Raw genomic sequence first — 20,465 nt, 5'->3', positions numbered from 1 at the left:
ACTCTAAGTAAAATATGAACTTTATATAGGTTAATTGATTCGTTTTAATGCAAGAAATAAGTTTTTTACCAAACAAAATTAAATTTACAATGAAAATAATTTTTAAAAAAATTTTTTTTTAAATATTGTGAATATATTTGGGAATCTTTGTGTTAGATTTTAGGTATTAATGTCCATATAACCCATTTTTAAAACATCGAAAATCGTAACGAATGCAAAGCTTCCTCATAAGGAAGCAAAAATCAATTTTTTTCAATTTTCAAGGTCATATTTCTCGAAAACCTAGAGTGATAATGCATTTCTGAGTTCTGATTCGTCTTCAGCGTCAAAAAATCTGTAAGAATCACTATCTGCGATCCCAGAAAGAAAAATGCTAGCTGCACTGTGTTATAAGTCCACAAAGAAACAGTAATTACATTGGTTTACTTACGACTTATTTATAGTCATATCAAAAGCTATATTTCCTAAATATCACGGTGGAATATTCCCATAATCTTCTAGAAAAATCAAAATGTCCGCCTCATGAGAATATTCCCCGGTGACATTGAGAAGACATTCATATGATATTAATGGAATATTCCACGGTTATATTGAATTTTTTTTAAATGTGTTTTTAATCTTCCTTCTTTTTTAAATAACAATAACTTATTTATAACACATTTCCATGATTTCAACACATTTAAAAACAAGTAGGAGGTCACAGAAGGCTTGGAATAACTTTAACCCAAATGTACTGGCCTATCTCGGCTCTCTTCAGATATTAATTCGACATTATTTTCTGAGTAATTTGAACCTAAGATGAAAAAAATCGGTAGAGGTATTTTCTAAAAAAGTCGATTTTTGTGTATTTTTAACTTTTTATAGTAATTTTTTTACTTCGAAACAGTTGAATACTAATCAATTCGATTTCTAATCATGCATAAATTCTTTCTGAAATTGGCGACTACTCAATTTAAAAGTGTCAAAATTAAAATTCTATTTTTTTTAATAATCTTGTATAAGGGTGATTCTCCACGAAGCGTACAATTCCATGTCCCTTGTGTTTTTTAAGAAATAAATTATACATATTGTATTAGATCCAACATGAGAAAGTAACTTTAATATTAAATTAAATATTATTTTTAAAATGCAAATTAAAGAGCCCACCTGTAATGGGGAATCCTGTCCCCAGTGTCATTTACGAGACAAAAATAAATATTTTTAGCAATATAAAATAATAAAAATAATTATTGGTATCGGTTTTTAATTGTCCAAGTTTGCAGATTTCAGAAAAACGTGGTTGTTAAAAAATATTATTTTTTAAATCTTTTTTTCGGTGTTAATTCTTGTCCCCAGTTTTGTGCGTCATGAGGAGGCTTTTTAATGAAACTGAATTATTTCATAAAAATAAAAAAAAAACTTAGTTATACTTTTGTAGAAGCAATAATTAACTCCCCCAAGGAGATTTATTATGGTAGAAACTAATTTTATAATTGATTTTTTGCTTTTACACCTTTAAAGCTCCAATTTTACATGGGGAATCACAAAATCTTCATAAGAAAGCCTTCACATATTTTATAATAAATTCACTAATTATCAATATTTTCTTTTAAATAAAGTGTAGTTGTATTAATTATTTAGCCAGTATAAATCCCGTAAATATGAAACAGACTGAAAATCGCTCATATATTGTTTAAAAATCAGTATTAATTGTGCGTCATGGGAAAGCTCTATTCATTAAAATGTGTGTGTTATTTAGTGGGATTTACATTATATGTTAATTTTTGTTAAATTGTAAAAATATATTTTGAATAAAAGCAATAACTAAATTATACGCTACGCGGAGAATTACCCATAAATTCATTACTACTCGCTTAAAAATATCAAAAGCTAGAAGTCATGAAGAAAATTCGTACTTTATTTGTCTTTTTTGTTTTGGAAAAACGTCAACATTAATTCTAATTCAAGGTGCAACAAATGATTTAGTCATAAAAAAACATTTGTTGCACCTTTAATTGAAATCTTTATAAACGCCAACAGCTTTTTGCTACTTCTCGACCGATCCGTATAACATTCTACAAGGAATCCACCTTGTAGATAGCTCTACGTTCGTCACGACATTGAACAGAACAATTTAATGTTCGAAACGACATTTAGAAGAATTGTCAAAAGTCCGATATGACATTTAACAGAATTATCAAATGTCCGACACGTCATGTAACAAAATTGTCATTTGTTCGACATAACATTTAATAGAATTGTTATATGGGCAAATCCACAGAACCGGCCGATTTTTACTTATCAAGATGAAAATTTTCCAAATAGCAAGCACACCTTTTATTTATGGTTTACTTTCTTTAAAATATATTCAAGAACAATTATCTTCTTGCGTGATTCATTTTATTTTAATGCCGTTTGAGTTAAAAGCCAAAAACGAAAATATTATTTTTCTTTTGGAAATTATAATTAAAAATGGCATTTCTTTGTTTTTTTTATATATTATTTGAAATATGTGCAAAACATTTTGAATAATAAAATATGATAAAATACAAATAATTAATTTTTTAATTATCAAAAATAAATTATTTATATTTTATCATATTTTATTATATATTTTATTTATTAGCATTTAATTTTTTATTTCTGTAAATTAAATTGTTTACTTACTAATTTTGATATTAACTATTTTAACCAACAAACTGACATTATTGACATCGATTTTGATATAACTTTGAAAATAAAACAAATGAAAGGATAATTCATTTTTCACGATTAACTAGTTAAATTTCGATAAATTTTTTTTTATTTTTAATTTTTAGACGTTATAAATTGAAAATATAATTTGGCGTTTGCATACAAGAATTATAATAATGTCTTTATATAATCACACATGTTTTCAACTCATCATATTTTATCCTGTAGTTGTGCTACTGAAAAAAGGCTAAGTTGAAAATGGTTCACGCTTAAACATAGAGTGATAATTATTGGAATATTTTCTTTAATTCTGATTGCACTCTATTCTATGATACATACATTTGTTCGTCTGTTCACAAGCAATAAGCTCCAATTTGAAAAATTCAAATCGAATAATCGCCGCAAAAGATATTTACAAAAATGTATAGACATTTCATTATTATAAAATAATGAGTAACGCTACTTTCAACGACTATCATTTCTTTTTATTTAAGAGCACATATTTTTTATTACTTTCAAAACATTCTTCAATAAGTAAACTATAATTCACCACAGTTTGGAATTGTTCGGATCTATGCCGAACAAGTTATACCTATAAGAATTAAAATTTATACCTGGAGTAACACCGTAAATTTCATTTTTTAAGTTACTTAATTCGATTTTATTTTTTATAAAAGACTAGAAGGTTCACATTTATTCAATTTTCTTATTTCAATAGGTTCTCAGAGATATTACAAAATGGTTGAAGTATGAAAATAATTAATATAATACTTCTAAAATAGAAAAATATGTGAGTAACATGAAATCGGCCGGTTCTGTGGATTTGCCCATATGTCCGACATGAGTAATAAAATAAAAATGTATTATTTTATAATAATTTTAAAATATATTAACAAATAATAAAAAAATTCAACTTAGAATCAATTTACATCCGTTGGAATATGTGTATAATTTTCCAAATCACTGCCAAAAATATATAGAAGATCACGGGGGTTCTGAACCTCGATTCTTATAGTAGATATATGTAAAAATTCTATGGAAGCTATTATTTTAGTTAAAAACTTCGGTAACATATTGAAAAACGGGGTGAAATGTAAAAGTCACGCGCTCACAGAGCGAAGGTACTCTTCGCTCGCACAATGTATGCTTTTTGCTTCCTCGTGGAGAAAGCTTTGTAGTCCTTTCGTTTATAAAATTTTTTAAAATGGTGAAAACAAATTTTCCTCTATATAGAAATATGTTATATAAGATCCTGATCAATTGTCTGGATGTATGTATGTGTGTGTGGATCGTTTATGTGAACACGATATCTTTAACAGGTTTTAATATCTGAATTAAAATTTGGTCGGATAAGAAACGGTTACAACCCTATTGAAAATCCCCACATGGGATCCTATATATTATGATTCCATATATGAGAGATTCTTTTTCAATCGCCCCAGTCCAAAAAGTCAATGTTCTGGGATTGGCTTCATACTTTGGTGAATTGTTGTCCTATATGATAGTAATAAATCCCTAAAATATAAACTCATTAAAAAAATATTTGTAGAAAGTAGAGGGAGTTGAAGTTTTGACGTTAAGGGTAACATTGTCATTTTCAAATCCGTATAACTATGACAAAAGTTAATGGATTTTAATTTATCTATAATGAATTTTAATGCATTTTTCTCGTACTTTTCAAAAATGTATACGTAATTAGAAAAGAAATTTTCACCCCTTTTTTCAAAATCAACCCTTATTTTTCGATTTTCACCGCTTCGGGTATTTTTTTTTATTTGCATTTGAAAAAATTCATGGAGCTAGTCTCAATTAGTACTAAAAGAAAAAAAAATCGGAGATGCAATTGCAGATGGACTTACACTTTTGGCATGGAATACATCATATATAAAGTATAGATTTGATTGAAATTTAAATAATAATTAATAAATGTTAAATAATAAAACATTCACATTTTAGATGAAAAATGTTGTGTTTATTACAATTCAAGTTTATATATGAAATAATTTTATTTCCTGCATTAAAACGAATCGATTGGTATAAAGTTCATATTTGATTTAAATTTTAAGAATTAATAAAAATTGAAAAATCAAAAATTCATATTTTAACTAAAAAAATTTGTGTTTTTTTAAATTCAAGTTAATACATAAAAAAATTGAATTCCTTGCATTGAAACGAATCGATTCGTATATATATAAAATATATGTTACACCCAAAATGAATTACAGTTTTCTTAATTTTTAAAAAAATATAATGAATTTAAATCAGTTTTTAACTCAAAATGTTTAAATCAATTAATTGAATTAGAGAAATTCATAGCAAATTTTTTACTTCACACAATGAGGAAGCATAATGTTTATGAAATAAACATAAAGGATTCCCTCCGACCCCCTTCTTGTTTCAAGATATTTTCATTATGCTCACTGCTTCTAAGAAAATGCGCGTATCGCTTCGGTATTAACACAAAAACAGTGTACTGTCAACATACAAGTTTGACCGTACTCAGATCAGCAACATCTACTTGTTGTTAATAATTACGTAGGGGTACCCACAAACGGCACTTTTCCTCTAAATAGTTCAATAAATGATTTTTATTTATTTTTTCAATTAAAAAATATTAATTTAAATTTTTTTTAAATATTTGTAGTCAGAATTTATGAGAAATTAAAAAATGTCACTACTTTAAACCATTTCATGACTAAATCTGCCCTATCGTGGTGTTCTGTGACTGCAATCGTAACAAAAACAATATCAAAACGTCAGAAATCCTAACTTTTTTTGCGTTCAGTGATTTTATTATACCAGAGTTAAATTTTTATTTCTAAAAATTTGTTATTTATTGTAGATGTTGCGGTACCTGTCAGCGTTAACATTCCTTTCAATTGCTTTAAGTGGTACAAGTCGAGAAAGTAAGTTTCCATCTGTAAAAATTATTAAATTGAGTACAATTTTCATGAAACCTAAAATAACAAATGTTACACTGAATCCGATTTTCGATTAAACGTAAAGTGGGCCTCACATTGGGCACAATTATTTGGCTTAAAAAATGTAGACCCTTTTTGGGATTTTTTTCCATACTGTTTAACCCACTAACGCCCAAATGTCGAAAAGTTTTACCTCAACTTCTTTATAAGAATTAAAACATTAAAAGACCAGATATTTTAATATCAATAGGTTCTAGGAGGTATTGGGGAACGCTCTTTCAGATTTTAAGGTCAAAATAAAGATCGATCCACGAGGAAATCCAATATGGAGGATAAAATTAGAAAAAAACCTAAGAAAAATTACTGTTTTTTTAAAAAAATATTTTTTTGAAGCCAAAAACATTTTTTTAAGTCATCTAACCTATCCTATTGGTGGATAAAGTAGTTATGCTTTCAAACTATGCTTATAAGAACATTCAATTTCAAGATGGCGGACTCAAAATGGCAAAAAAGTCACTGCGTTTTCGTAGATATGAACAGTAGAGCGTTTCACCGAAGACTTTTTTTCTATTTTCCAAAACCTTAACCCGAAATTAGACTTCTTTTGACCCACAAAATATGTCATATTTTTTAAAATTTTTTTGAAGGTCATTTAGAGGTCGCTATTTTGATTTTTATGCAAAATTTGTGCTTCTTATATAATGAAATTTTAGTTTTTACTTCTAAGTGTTCAACATTTCCAAAACTATGCACATTAAGACTAGAAGTAACCAAATCAGTAAAAAAATTGTTCCAAATTAAAAAAACTGTTTGAAGATTATTTTTATGACCTTAAATGAAAAAACGGTCTCCTTTACGTTCAAAGTTACTTTATTTTAATTTAAAGTCTGTTAAAAAATCTAATTCTTTTTTAGAATGTTTAAATAGGAAATATACCTTAATTTAGTAAAAGAAAATTTTGTTAGTTATGTTGAAATTATTTAAAATTTAAAGAATTTGAAGAAAAAATTGTTTTACACAATAAAAAATCAAAAGCATTTAATTATTTTTAGTAAAAATACACAGTACGTAAATATAGAAAGTATAATCGAAAGGATAACTTTGACGAAAAATATAAATGGTTTAAATATAATTTAAATAAATATAAACAATTAATAATAATAAAGTACAAGACACTTTTTTGTCTGTTCAAGCTCCTGTGCAAATATTAAGTGCTTTAAAATTTTCTCCATAGTCATTCTAGATGTATTTTTGGTCGCTGATGAAGGATTTGGGGCCAAAATTGACGATTTGGCAGTTTAAAGCTGTAAAAATTGCAAAAACGTAAAAATTGCAATTTTTTGTCTGTTTGCTGTCCAGAGTGCAGACAAACAGTTCGATTAATGTCGGTGCAGCTTTTCTAGACGTATTTTTTCTCGCTGATTATGAATTCAGGGTCAAATTTGGCGATTGGGTAATTTAAAGTTGTCAAAATTGCAAAGAACGATAAAAATTGCTATTTTCTTTCTATTTTGAATTTTATCATTATTTTGAATTATAAAATTACATTATCATAATGATTTAAAAAATTTTATATTTAAGAGAGTTTACCAATGGGATGTTGGTAGCGCACTTGTGCGCGCGCGTGTGTTGCTAGTTAAATATAATTTAAATATATTGCTTCCTCGTGGATGAAGCTTTGTAGTCCTTTTGTTTATTAAAATTTTAAAAAGGCGAAAACAAATTTTTCTCTATATAGAAACATGTTATATAAGATCCTGATCAATTGTCCGGATGTATGTTTGTGTGTGTGTGTATGTATGTGTGGACACCTTTTTTGAGAACACGATAACTTTAACAGGTTTTATAGGATTTGGGTAAAATTTGTTAGGCTTATTCATCACACTAATATCTCAAAATAGACGAAAGGATTTTAAAAAATAATAAAAAAAAAAATTTAATTTTCTTTTTTCAAAAATTTTTTTTTAATTGAAAAAATTTTTAAATAGCAAAATTTAAGATGATATATAATAGGGTGATTCTATAAACGAAGGACGAAAATGAAGAAAATATGAACACAACATTTTTTTCTCATTTAAGATCTGAAAAGTACTTTAACTTCAAGTTAATGAGACTAAAAAAGATATCTGAATGTGGCCAGACAAAATATTAAAAATTACAAAAGTTATAGTTGTTTGTAAACAATCTAGCGTGACATTATGGCAGTGTGTTTTATTGCTTTTGTTTGACTATGTTTTTTCTGACATTTTTGTACGTCAAATGGTTATAGTCAGCTATCACGTTTGTTTATAATATTCAATAAAAATTATTGTAGTGCTAATTTTTAAAATAAAAAAATGATGATACTCACTTATATTCACACCAATTCAGTATGAATGATTTACTGGAATAACACAAGATTTATAGTATGACAGGCTTCGCACTCATTAGTCAGTAAAAAAATAGAAGCAAAAAGTAGCCTGAAAAGTAAAAAAAGTAAAAAAAAGTAGCCTATGGAAAAAATTAAAAATATGTGTAGTTTATATATTAAATTGTATTTAATTTTAAAAAATTAAATTTCAACACTTAATTTACATAATAATTTGCATAATACTTTGTTTTTAGGGTATAAAAAATTAAAATTATACCATAAAAGTAAAGAATTTTCGAACATTTAAATGGTAAAAGAGGTAATTACAAATTTTTGGCTCAATCCATTATATTTTATATCAAAAGTCGTTAAGGCCTAATTTTTTAAAAAAATAGATACTTTCCGAAATGATTCTGGATGATATTTAAAGAACGAAATAAAAACAATTAAGTCAAAATTTTTATTATTTATCTTGAAATATGAGTTTAAAATGGAGAAGATATGGAAAACTCACTTTTTTAGCAATTAGAAAGATTATTAAAAATATTGACAACTGTTTTAAAATGTACAATGTATTTTACTGTCTCTTGTTCAGAATTAATTAATTTATTATCTTTTATTGACTACACAGCCTCAGAAAAAAAATTAATTTTGTCCGGCGAAATAGAGTAGTCATTGTTACGTCTTAGTTCTTACACTGAGAGACCTTTTGCACCGCATCAGAACTACGTGTGTGACTGCAGCGCCACTATAGGTTTTGGTGCGCTACATTCTAAATTTTGTATCGTGACTGCCCAAAAATGAAAATGAACCTTTCGGCCGTCAATTTTTTGGACAGCTACGCTCCAAAAATTGTACGGCTGCTGACCAAAAACGTAGTTTCATAGCTGACCGCTAGAATGCTCCGCAGCCGTCTGTCGAAAGTCTGTTACGGTGCAAAAGGTCTCTCAGTGTAGAGATAATCGCAAAAATCTGATAAAAATCCTGAATTAGGGACACAGAAAAAAGATGGTGTTATTTTTGTTGCGGGTAATTTTCTCCAATGCTAAAACCCATAAGATATAACCCAGATTTAGGGTAAAATTTGTTGCGTGTTATTTATTTATTCAAAATATCCCGCAGTCCATTTGGACCATACATGGGTAACGAAACCTTATAATTAGAAAAAGAAAATTATATTAATTAATAAAATATTACTGCATCAATGGCGCAAGTACTGTTTTTCCTTGTCGACAAAGATAATTTTTTGCCGAAACACTACGATATTGTATTTCCATGTACATCGTACTTTTTTCCACTGAATTCGAAGTCAGAATTGAGAGATAAGCTTAAATTTTGGAGATAATGCCAAAAAACTGATTTTGAGTTTTTTTGAATTTTTGTTTATTGAGTTTTTTGCAATTATCTCAAAACATTTCAGCAAATCTAACAATTCTAACTTTGGATTCGGAATCAGTGGCTAAAAATACATGGAATTACACTATCGCAGTGTCATACAAAAATTTTTTCACTTTTTGATTTTTTTTCTTTTTTAAGCAGTTTTTTGAGTTTATCTCAAAAATAAGAACCAACTTTTAAATTCTGATCCCGGATTCGGATTCAGTGACCCAAAATACGTAAGAATGACTAGTCTATTATGCCGGACAAAATTTTTTTTGTGGGGGTTTGTTAATTAAGTGAAAAAATGAAAATAATAGATAAAATATGTTTTCAAAGTTGGTCTGTGAAAGTAAGTAAGTTTAAACAGCACACAAAAATGACACAAAAATTAGATCTATAAGGTGCTAAATATCTTGCGGTTACTTTAACCTAGCGCATTAACATTTATGTAAAACTATGAAAAATAGCCGGTTATCTATATATATTTCGGTTTTGGGGATAAATCACTCTATTTTCTTAATTTCTAGTTTTTTATTTATATAGTTTATTTTTATTTTTATTTAAATATTTATTTTTATCTAGTTTTTTTATTTTCTTCTAATTTCTAGAAAATTTTAAAATCTTTAAGTTTTTAATTAATATTTATTTAGGCATATTTGAAATTTAAAGAACTGATTTAATACCAATTTTGCACAGTTTTTCATAAATTTAAATGGGTTAAAGTAACCGCAAGATATTCAGCACTTTATAGATCCAATTTTTGTGTGCTATTTAAAATTACTTAAAACCATATACAGGTTTTGAATTCATTAGTCAGCAAAAAAGTAACAAAAAGTTGTCTAAATAGTGAAAAAGTAGCAAATAGTAGCTTTTAGTTGAAGAGTGCGAAGCCTGGTATGAAAGTTTTCTATCACTTTAACCTTTAAATTAAACCTTCGTAAAAAATATTTTAATATTATAATTATATAGTCGATAGCTTTCACTTGCAATTATTTTTCAAATAATTATTTTAAATTATTTATTTTATTTTATTAAAATTGTATTCGTTTAAAATTTGTAAATTAAGTAAGCAACAAATTATTGGTTACATAGAAAACTAATCAGATTAATGTAAAATTATTGTAAATATTATTTTACATTTAGTTTTTTCAAAAAAGTTTGTTTATAATTTTATATATCTATTGTATTAGACTGGGTTTTCTTAAATTTATAAAAATTGAAATTTATATATATATATATATATATATATATATATAGAAAGCTTCCTCAATTCAGAACAAAATGTATTCTAAAAATCATTGTGGCGTAAAAAATCTTTAAATTGAAATATTTTTTAAATATCATTTATACTATATACATACCTTATTCTTTCTCTTAATATTTCAACTCTATGTTTTATCACTTCTTAATCCATTTTCCATAAAAATTCACGAAATTCACATTAATCTTAAAAAATTGTAGCACACTTTTTTTAATTATATTTTGTATATTGTTACAGTAACAGTAACAGTAACAGGATTTATATTAAGTTGAAAAAAACCAATACACTTTGCAATTTTTACATTAAGTAAAAAGTTGAAATTGTTATTCTCTGTATTTTGTGTCTGTAATGATATCTAAAAATAATTCTGAAGAATAGCTCACTCAAAAAATGTCCATCTAATTCGTAGATCTTTAGAAGCCATCGCAAAACCTTCCTTTAAAAAGCCTATAACTATTTTATCGAAAAGGATTTAGACTTTATATCTTCTACTTTAGCAAGAAAATATCAAAAACCTTGATGTTTTTAGTAATCGATTATCTCTCAAAATAAAAGAAATTTTTTAGGTTAAAAATTTTTCAAAAAATAAAGACATGAGGAAATTATAATTTTAAAAGAGTCAATATTTCGTTAAGCTTTAAAGCAAAGTTTTCTTTCCACATAGAATAGGTTTGCAAAAAGCGACTTTTGTTTCCGACGACATGCGGACAATCAACTTGGAGTATAAAGAACAACAATTTAAATTGCAAAAAATCTATCAACTGTAGGACATCTTTTAATAGTAGACACGCCAGATTTAAGAAGTTCATCATGCCATCATCTTGCAGCAAAGAACACATTCGACTAAGAGAGCTCAGAAAATTTCTTCTTTTAATATACCAACTAACAAAATATGCGCGCATATTTTATGAATGAGAAAGAAGAGCAGTATATTGGGATCTATAGTACTTGTATGAAAGCGAGCTGCTGCTTTCTTATTGAGCAGCTTGATTTTATACGAGTCATAGCAACTTCTTAATTTGTTAGACATTTTACCTTGTGATGTAATGATGTTAGTAACGTCGATCTTTGGAGCAAGATCAAACATTCTCATTGGTATTGTGGTAAGATTAACATTTATGTATATTAGAGTAAAAAAATTAGACAAGTACGAGTTACACTCGCATTAAAAACGAGGGTTCCGTACCCCTAAACCTAAAATTTGTGGCGTTGAAAGTGTGATAGCCGATGGAAAAATTCCAATTTTGCTTAATTTTTCTAGTAAATGTTGAAGGTAAAATGATCATTTTTCCTGGTCTAACATTCTCTTCTTTTGATTTATTATTAATAAAATCCATTAGTCCACAATATAATTCTGCTCGAAGTTTTTTTTGTTGTAAACGAATATATTTTAAACGCTCGCCCTCTACTTTCGACCAGACATCAACTACATATCGCTGAGTTAATTTCCCTAATGCTAAACATGGATTAAATGCTCCTCTATATGAAAGACGAAACATGTAATATTGTAAGGCAGTAATATTGCGAATGCCTTGAGTTTGTTTTATGTTTACAGTCCATCTCTGATCATCTGAAGGAAACATTAAAGGATAAGTCATAGGGTCAACATTCGCACTGAGGCTGGAAATTGGAATACTTTTAGAATCTTTAAGATGGAACATTAAACTTGTTTTGATCTAATAACCTGTCGCGTTTAATCCACATTTCAATATTTCTTACAGACTTATTTGATGATTTAGCTTGTTCTTCTTCTTTAATCTCAAAATCTCGCATCATGTTAAATGCTTTAGCATATGGATTAATCTCTCTAAGTAAAATATCAATTTCCGATCATAATTTCATCAGACATTTATTATTATATTCGTTATTTAATCTTTCTTTTACAGCTGCATTTGAATCAATTATATACATTTGACCATATTTACGACTATCGTCATCATTTGGATAAAGAGAGTATGTACAATGATATACTTGTCCATGAATGCAGGAAACATACGGACCGTTTCCTTTTGGAACTTCTAATTTAGCTCCTATGCTAGCAAAAGCAAATGAACAGTTATACGAACGAATATTTTCTCTGTAATTTTTACCCACAGAGGTAGAGTCACATAATAAATTGGTTAAATACTCAGGATGAGGAGTTAAGTCATTTAACTTTACTTTCCCTTTGTGACAACAGCTATTTTAAAATTATTATCTGAAGACCTTTCATCCAAATAATTTTTGGAAATATTTTTTTCATCAAATTCATCTAAAGATATCCCCTTAATTGCTGATGACGTAGATTTTGGCCGTCAAATCTTTATCATCGCAGTTAAGAGGATATAATTGCAGTTCCTAATGTTTCTAGCTTTTTAGTATTCTTCTTATTTATTTTATTGGTTAAATCTTTTTCTTCACGCTTTTTTTATGAACCTCCGTTTTCAATAAAAATTTAATATTCTTACATAAAACATTCCTTTGTTGGCGCTCTTTTTTTCAACCCCTGTTTCTGTCAAAATTTTTACATTTTTACGCATTAAAGCATTTTCTAGACACTTTTTCTTTTCGATTTCTGTTTCTAAAAACAATTTCTTATTCTTACATTCTAAATTCCTTTATTGGCGCTCTTTTTTTCAACCTCTGTTTCAGTCAAAATTTTTACGCTTTAAATCATGTTCTAGACACTGCTTTTTTCGATCTCTGTTTCTAAATGCAATTTTTTATTCTTACTTTCTAAATTCCTTCGTTGGCGCTCTTTTTTCCACTTTCTGTTATAATTTTATCATATTTTCGCTTTAAATCGTTTTCTAGACGCTGCTTTTTTCAATTTCTGTTTCTAATATTTTTTTTTACATAGCAAATTTCTGTTTTGATGCACTTTCTTTTCTATTTCTATTTCTTGTCGATTACGTTTTCTCTGCCTATCCTTTTCTTGTCTTTCTATTTTTTGTTCTATTGTTTCCTGAAACCTAGCCTTTTTATCTTTCTTTATCTTTTAAAGTATAAGGTATTTTTTTGTTTATTTTCTATGTACATTGGAAATTTTTAATTTAATGGCTCCATCGATTTAGGAAAAAGGGAAAAATTCGGATTTTTGCACTTTAATTTTTCGCTGTGGACAAAGGAAAGTCGCTTCCAATCATTTTCAATAATTAAGTTTCCAGTTTCAGACGTTATTTTTGCAGAAAAAGGAAATAAACAATTCTTTTTAAACATTAAACTTAAATGCCGCCTCATTCTGCTGTGAACGTAATGAAGAGTATTCGGCATTATATAAAAATATAAAGATGTTGCAAATGCTATTGTAAATATTCCAAAATCAACACCATTCGGTTGTTGATGAACTTTTGCAAAAACTACAGTTGGTTTAAAGGGATATAATCTTTCTAAATATTTTATTTGATCCTCATTTAAACAACCTTTATTAAAACTATCATAAATATAAAGTCTTAATCCATCATAATAAGTGAAAATCCAATGACCAAGACTACAAGAACCACTAAAAAGTATTTGAATATGCTTTTGATTTCTGTTAATCGGAATAATTAAATCAAGAATTTGCAAATACAAAGAGTTTTGCATATCAAAAACTGATTGTGATACTCTTTGCAATAGTTGTGCAAATTCATTAAAATGATTATCATTTAACATTTCTCCTTCAGTATCTATAATGCTAGAATCTAGAGCACTTAAGCAACCTTTTCTTTCTGAATTTGACATTGTTTTTTATGAAAATAACTTGCATAAAAAATCTTTTCTTAAACCCTGGCGGATTGTGTGGACTGTGTTTGGACCGAGTTTAGTCCCAACTCGGTCCAGTTCGGTCCGAGGCCAAATATCGTAATAAATTAATGAAATATGATGAAATAAATGATTAAAATTGATAAATAAGTATTTAAAAAGTTAATTTGTGGAAATTTTTTTTATCATATTCTTATTCCTCGAAATTTCACGATTACGAGGAATTAAAAATGTCAATATTTAAAAATGCGTCCCTCGAGCTCCGAGTTTATGGCCCGGCCGGTAGAGTAAGGGTATAAATTTCCCCGTAAGGACGCAATCAATGATCGCCCGAAACAACATGAAACGTACCTTGGCTCCACCCTAAACCAATAGCAAATTCTTACTGTCGAGCTGTAACGCCTTTTTTCTTTCTATCTAAGAAGAGTCATATAAAACTATCCTTCACAGCTGATCGAGCGCGGACAGAATGAACGAATGAAAGAATTCTAAGATTATTATAGTAATAGAATATCAAACACTTTCCTGTTCATCAATAGATATATAAAAAATATTCAGGTAAAGTATTTCCAAAAAAATTGTTCTTTAAAGATCTTATATATGATAGAAAAAGAAAATTATTATCATAATTTGAAAATAAAAAAAACTTAATTTTCACACAATAGGTATGATATTGAAGCGAAAATAGTCGATTCATAACAATGTTTAGAAAATCAACTAGAGTAAGAAAAAGAATCCTTTTGATACAATTCATCCAAGTCATCTTTCTTTAAGTTCGCAAGACTTCGAAAGAATACTCAAAATTCTAACAATTGGTTCAATTTATTCGCTTTTTTATGTGCTCTGTACATTTGATAATAACAGTTGTAACAAGAAAGTTTAGCGAATATAGAAACAATAATTGTTAGTTCATCTTGCAATCGACGTCTAAAAAATTCAGTGGAGAATAATCAAGTCGACAAAAGAAGCTCAAGACTTCTGCTTCTGAACGAAATTTCATCTTCTTTTTTAACAAAATGTAAGACTTAGCTATTTTAAATAGCGGATCATCACACAAGATAAAAAATTACAGGTACAATATTTCGAAAAATAATGCGTACTATAACAGCTTAATGTTTTCAAATAAAAATTTTCATCTTGAAAATAAACTATTAACTTCCATCCATTAGTTTTAATAGATTGGCGAGCAAATCATTTCAATTAAAGTTTGAGAAATCAACTGGAGTAGAAAAAATATCACCTTTCAGCCAAATCATTCCATACTGGGACATCTTCCTTTAGAAGCGTCGCAAGATTTCGATAAAAACCTGAACATTCTAAGAATCGTTTCCATTTATTCGCTTTCTTGTGTGCTCTGTACGTTTAACAACTACAGATGAAACAAGTAAATTTAGTGAATAGGGAAACATCAATTGTTAGTTCATCTTGCTGTTAATGACTTGAAATTGCATCAGTTACGACTGAAAGGGTTCAAGATTTCTATTTCTATACGAATAAAATGTGGAAAGTTTGCTGTTTTTTAGGAATCATTTCGGACCACTTAAACATATTTCAAGTTAAATAATATCAAAAAAATTTGAAAATCAGACAAATTTAAGAAAGTAAAAAATAGTTAATTTATAAAAATAACTTTTTCTTTTCAATTATTAGGCACACATTAGGTTCAATAAATTGGCGAGAATTTATAAATCATTTTAAAAACGTTTGCGAAATCAAGTGAGGTAGGAAAAATATCACCTTTCAGCCAAATCATCCAATTCTTGGACATCTTCCATTAGAAGCGTCCCAAGATTTCGGGAAAAACCTGTAAATTCTAACAATCGTTTCCATTTATTCGCTTCCTTGTGTGCCCTGTACATTTAACAACTACAGTTGAAACAAGTTAATTTAGTGAATAGGGAAACATCAATTGTTTGTTCACCTTGCTGTTAATTACTTGAAATTGCATTAGTTTTTTCTTTCGATTCCTCGCTTAGTGGAATTTGATTGTATGCCCATTTTAGGTCAATTTTTGAAATATATTTCGCTGACCTAAGCATGTCCAAAATTTCCGCCATCAAAAGAACTGGATAAAGATCCTTTTTCGTTACTGCATTTATTTTCCGAAAATCTAAACATAATCTGTATTTCCCGTTCGCTTTTTTAATCATAACAATTGGATTCGACCAATTGCTGTTATTTGGTTCTATTATACCTTCGCGTAACATCCGATCAATTTCTTTTATTATTTCCTCTTTAATTTTCGGTGACACATAATTATATCTCTGTTTGATTGGATCTGCTCCTTGAGTATGAATCACGTGCTCTGTTAAATGTGTTGGTTGAAAAATTTTATCAAGTGGGGGTAATCTATCTGTCAGTAATTTTTCAAGCATATTATTACAAATAATTGCGTTGTTTTTTAAATTAATTCATTTCGTATCTAAAGATTTTTTAAATTTATTTTCCGTTGTCGTAATTTTCTTTTTCTGAATATTTTCTCTTATTATTTTAGCAGCTCTTGCTCGTTCCACAATATTCTGATGTAATTCCGCTTCTTTATACCATTTATGTTTTCTCAAATTTCTTAAGAAATTTTTATATGGTTCCTCAGTTTCGTCCAAACTTTAGTCAAACGCTAAAATTTCATAAAAATTGGATAAAGGAATTTCCATTAATTTTGGAATTTGATTAGGGTTTGTTTGGATTGGTTTTTGGATTCTTGGGAAAATGGTTTTTTCGGACTTTTTTCGGGGATTTTCATTTTAACTAATTTTTCTTGTTTTTTCACTGAAGAAAATTTTTCTTTTATTTTCTTGTTTTCCTCTTTCTGTGCTGGACCATCCAGTTTGTGTAGATTTTTCCTTAGTTTTTTCTTGATTTTTTATTTCCTCTATGTGATCCGTATTATCATTTTGAAACGATGTTCCTGTTTTTGTTCCCATTGTGTGCTCATTTCTGGAGAATCTGCCCAATGTCAAGAATCTTTTTGGAAATACAAAATAATTTCCAATTTTCTGAGCATGTCGATACCCAAAATTGCTCGTCTTCCTATTCCTGGTAGTTCTGAAAGTGAGATCTTCTGTTTTTTGACCAATTGTTATAGGTATTGTTACCTTTCCTATAACTGTCAAAGTTTCGCCGTTTGCGACTGTTACGTTTTTAACCGTTACTGGTTCCACCGTGACTCCTGAGAGTTGTAGAAATGTCCAGTATTTTGTACACATATACGAATTTGTTGCACCTGTGTCCACTTTCTGGGCAATCAAGATTTTTTGTTGAATCATTTTCTAAAGGTATTTTGGAAAAATTTTCTTTCTTTGGTGTTTCAATTTTTTTTGGGGATACTATCTTTTCTAGTACTCCCTCTAATCGTTTCCTTGATTTTCCGATGGACATTCTCTTATGAAGTTACCTAAACTGCCACAAACATAACTTTTTATACTTGACTTAGAATTATTTTTAAAATTCATTGAATTTTCCGGATTTTTATATTGAGTTTTTTCGTTCCCTGCAGAAGAACGATTGCTTACGTAACTGTAAGTTAGGTATCTTTATTTTCCGCTTTTTGTTCCTTAGAATTTTTTATCATTTTTCTGTTGTTACTACCGTCTGTAGAATTGTCTAGTGGAAATGTGATTTTCGGTTGGTTTTTATTATTCCCATGAAAATAATTTCTATACTGTTTTGGGGGACATCGCGAGTTTCCTCCAAATTTTTTAGAATTTCCATTATTTCCTGCTGATTTATTAATCTTTTTATTATTGTCACTATCTCTTTTTTCTGTTGTTATTTGTAAAAATTATCCACGTTTCTTAGATTTGTTCATTTCTATTTTGAATTTTTTTCGTAAGCTTTCTTATTCCTCGAAGGTTACGAAATCACTACGCTGAATAAACGTTTTATATTATATTCGCAAATTTTTGTAAGTTTCCCTAATTTCCCATTGTAAACTTCTCCTAGGATAGAATTTCGCAAATAATTTCCTTATTCCTATTAATTAAGTTTGAATTTCTTCGCCTTCTTTTTGATTACAGAATTTAATTTTCGTCGCTATTTCCTCGGAAAATTTTTCGTCTAAAAATGTTCGAATAAAATCTACTCTAAAATCTTGAAGTGAGAACAAATTATTTCGAATAGTTCTACACCATTCTATTGCCTTATCCGCGAGAACAGCGTCAATATTCTCTAAGACATTTTCATCTGAAATTTCATAATCTCGCTTAAATCGAAACAATTCATCTAAAAATTGCGCGGGGTTTTCTACTTTATTATTGTGAAATTTCATTGGCCAATTTGACATAATTTGAAATGGTGTTTCTATAATGCCAAAAGGAAAAGGGTTCCTATTGTTGTTATCGCATGGTCCCGAGTTTATATATATTTATATTTTTATTTTACCGAATTTTTATTATTACTTTTCTTGCACGTTAATCGTTTAACTTCTAATTTGAAATCTTCTATTTCTTTCAATAAATTAAAATTTTGATTAACCTGGGGCAATTCGTCATGTCGAAATTTAAAACTTGCTTCGGAAAAATTTTCATCGTCGAGAAAATTGTTTTTATCAAGAAGAGAATCATGTTTTTCTTCGGGAAAAATTTTTGTTGATTTTTCCTTTACGCGTTTTTTTTTATTTTTTTCTAATGTATCAAAATTATAATTCGCACTTTTTTCAGGCCATTCGTAATTTTCCTGAACTTTATCCGATTTGTTATTCCTAAAATGAACTAATTGTTTATTTTGTTCAATTTCTAACCTAATTTTCGCTAAATATTTATCCATAAAATTTTCGGCTAAATTTTCAGTTTTATTATTTTCTAATTTATTTCCTTTAAATGAACTACGTGCTGAGGGTTTGTATTTTTCCCTAACTAATCGTTTGTGTTCTAATTGTAACACCTCTTGTTTATTTTTTTTCTTTCCGCAAAAATTCGTCATATTTCATCAATTCATCTTGATTCTTCAATATTTTGTTATTCGTACTTATGAAAGAATCGATGTCAATTTTTTCTTTTTTTGTTAGAGCTTGTATTTGGGATTGTTTGCTCGCTTTTTGTGTTTGTGGTGGGGGTTGACTAACAGATGGGGGGCAATTTTATTTTTTGATATTTGTTCTTCGAAAAAAGTTTTACTACCTATGCTAGTAACTTTTTCCGCGATATTTTTCCTCATTTGCTTTAATTTTCTCGTTGTTGACTGCGTCGTTCCCCTGTGGGCAAAAAACCATGTTCGTTCTAAAAACGTTTTAAGTCCCTTCTTAGAACGTTTCATGTCCGCCAAAAAATGTTCTGGAACATTTTAAGAACATGGATGTTCAAATAATGTTCCAGAACATTATTTAGTGGACGTGAAACGTTCTAAAAACGTTCTGAAAACGTTTTTAGAACGAACATGTTTTTTTGCCCACAGGGTGGTTATACTGGAGAATCAAAATCAAGAAGAAAATCTTTGGTGACAGCACCTTTGGGTTAAATTGGTTTAAAACACATCGTATAGGTTTATTGTACCAAAATTATAAAACTTTAGAATATTAACATTTATATTTGGAACAACATATGCTAGTAATCGTGAAATTCTGAGAAATATGTCAAAATAAATTAAAAAATGTTTATATTTAAAAATTTTATAATTTTGATGAAAAACTCATTAAGCGTTATAAAATAACTAGCAACTTTGTCGTCCGCAAGCGGCCGACTACGTTGCTAGTGTGCATTAACCATATTTTTTATTCATTTTTTTTCAAAAAAATTTAATATTAGAAATGTAAAAAAAAATTTCTTTATATTGGATCTACCACCCAAGTAGCACGGAATATTGCTTGAATGTCAAGCTGATATCAACCGGGAATATTTTTGTGACATTCAGGCGATATCATAATGTCCTTTTCACGGGGACATTCCTCCGTGATGTATCTATGTTACGGTCTTTCACACAAAAAATGTAACGCGTTTCAAAACTTACATTCTACATTTATTAAACCTAAATAATTCTGTGGTACTTTACTTTCATCTAAATCTTCAAAAGACATTATTGCAACTCCTGCACTTTTTTTATTCCGATTATCGTTTTTACATGTCAAATTCTTTTCTTCACACATTCTTTTCATCTTCCGTTGCCGTAGAAAATTTTTTCTTCTTACATGACAAATTATTTTCTTGACGCACTTTCTTTTCAT

General features: G+C 28.3%; 1 protein-coding gene across 2 annotated transcripts in view; it reads left to right on the top strand.

Annotated features, from left to right (window-relative positions):
- Positions 1–20,465, top strand: part of LOC127284583 (chitinase-3-like protein 2) — a 52,296-nt gene that overhangs the window by 16,651 nt on the left and 15,180 nt on the right. For both annotated transcript variants that reach the window (XM_051310106.1, XM_051310100.1), the window contains exon 2: positions 5,516–5,579. In XM_051310106.1, coding sequence (XP_051166063.1) covers positions 5,516–5,579 — 64 coding nt within the window. The remainder of the gene's footprint in view (positions 1–5,515; positions 5,580–20,465) is intronic.

The sequence above is a fragment of the Leptopilina boulardi genome, unplaced genomic scaffold (assembly GCF_019393585.1).
Source record: "Leptopilina boulardi isolate dan_hultmark-lab unplaced genomic scaffold, ZJU_Lbou_2.1 LbouV2_120, whole genome shotgun sequence".
NCBI classification, from domain to species: Eukaryota; Metazoa; Arthropoda; class Insecta; order Hymenoptera; family Figitidae; genus Leptopilina; species Leptopilina boulardi.
Note: the sequence above shows the minus strand (reverse complement) of the source record. Positions and strands in the feature narration are given on the sequence as shown.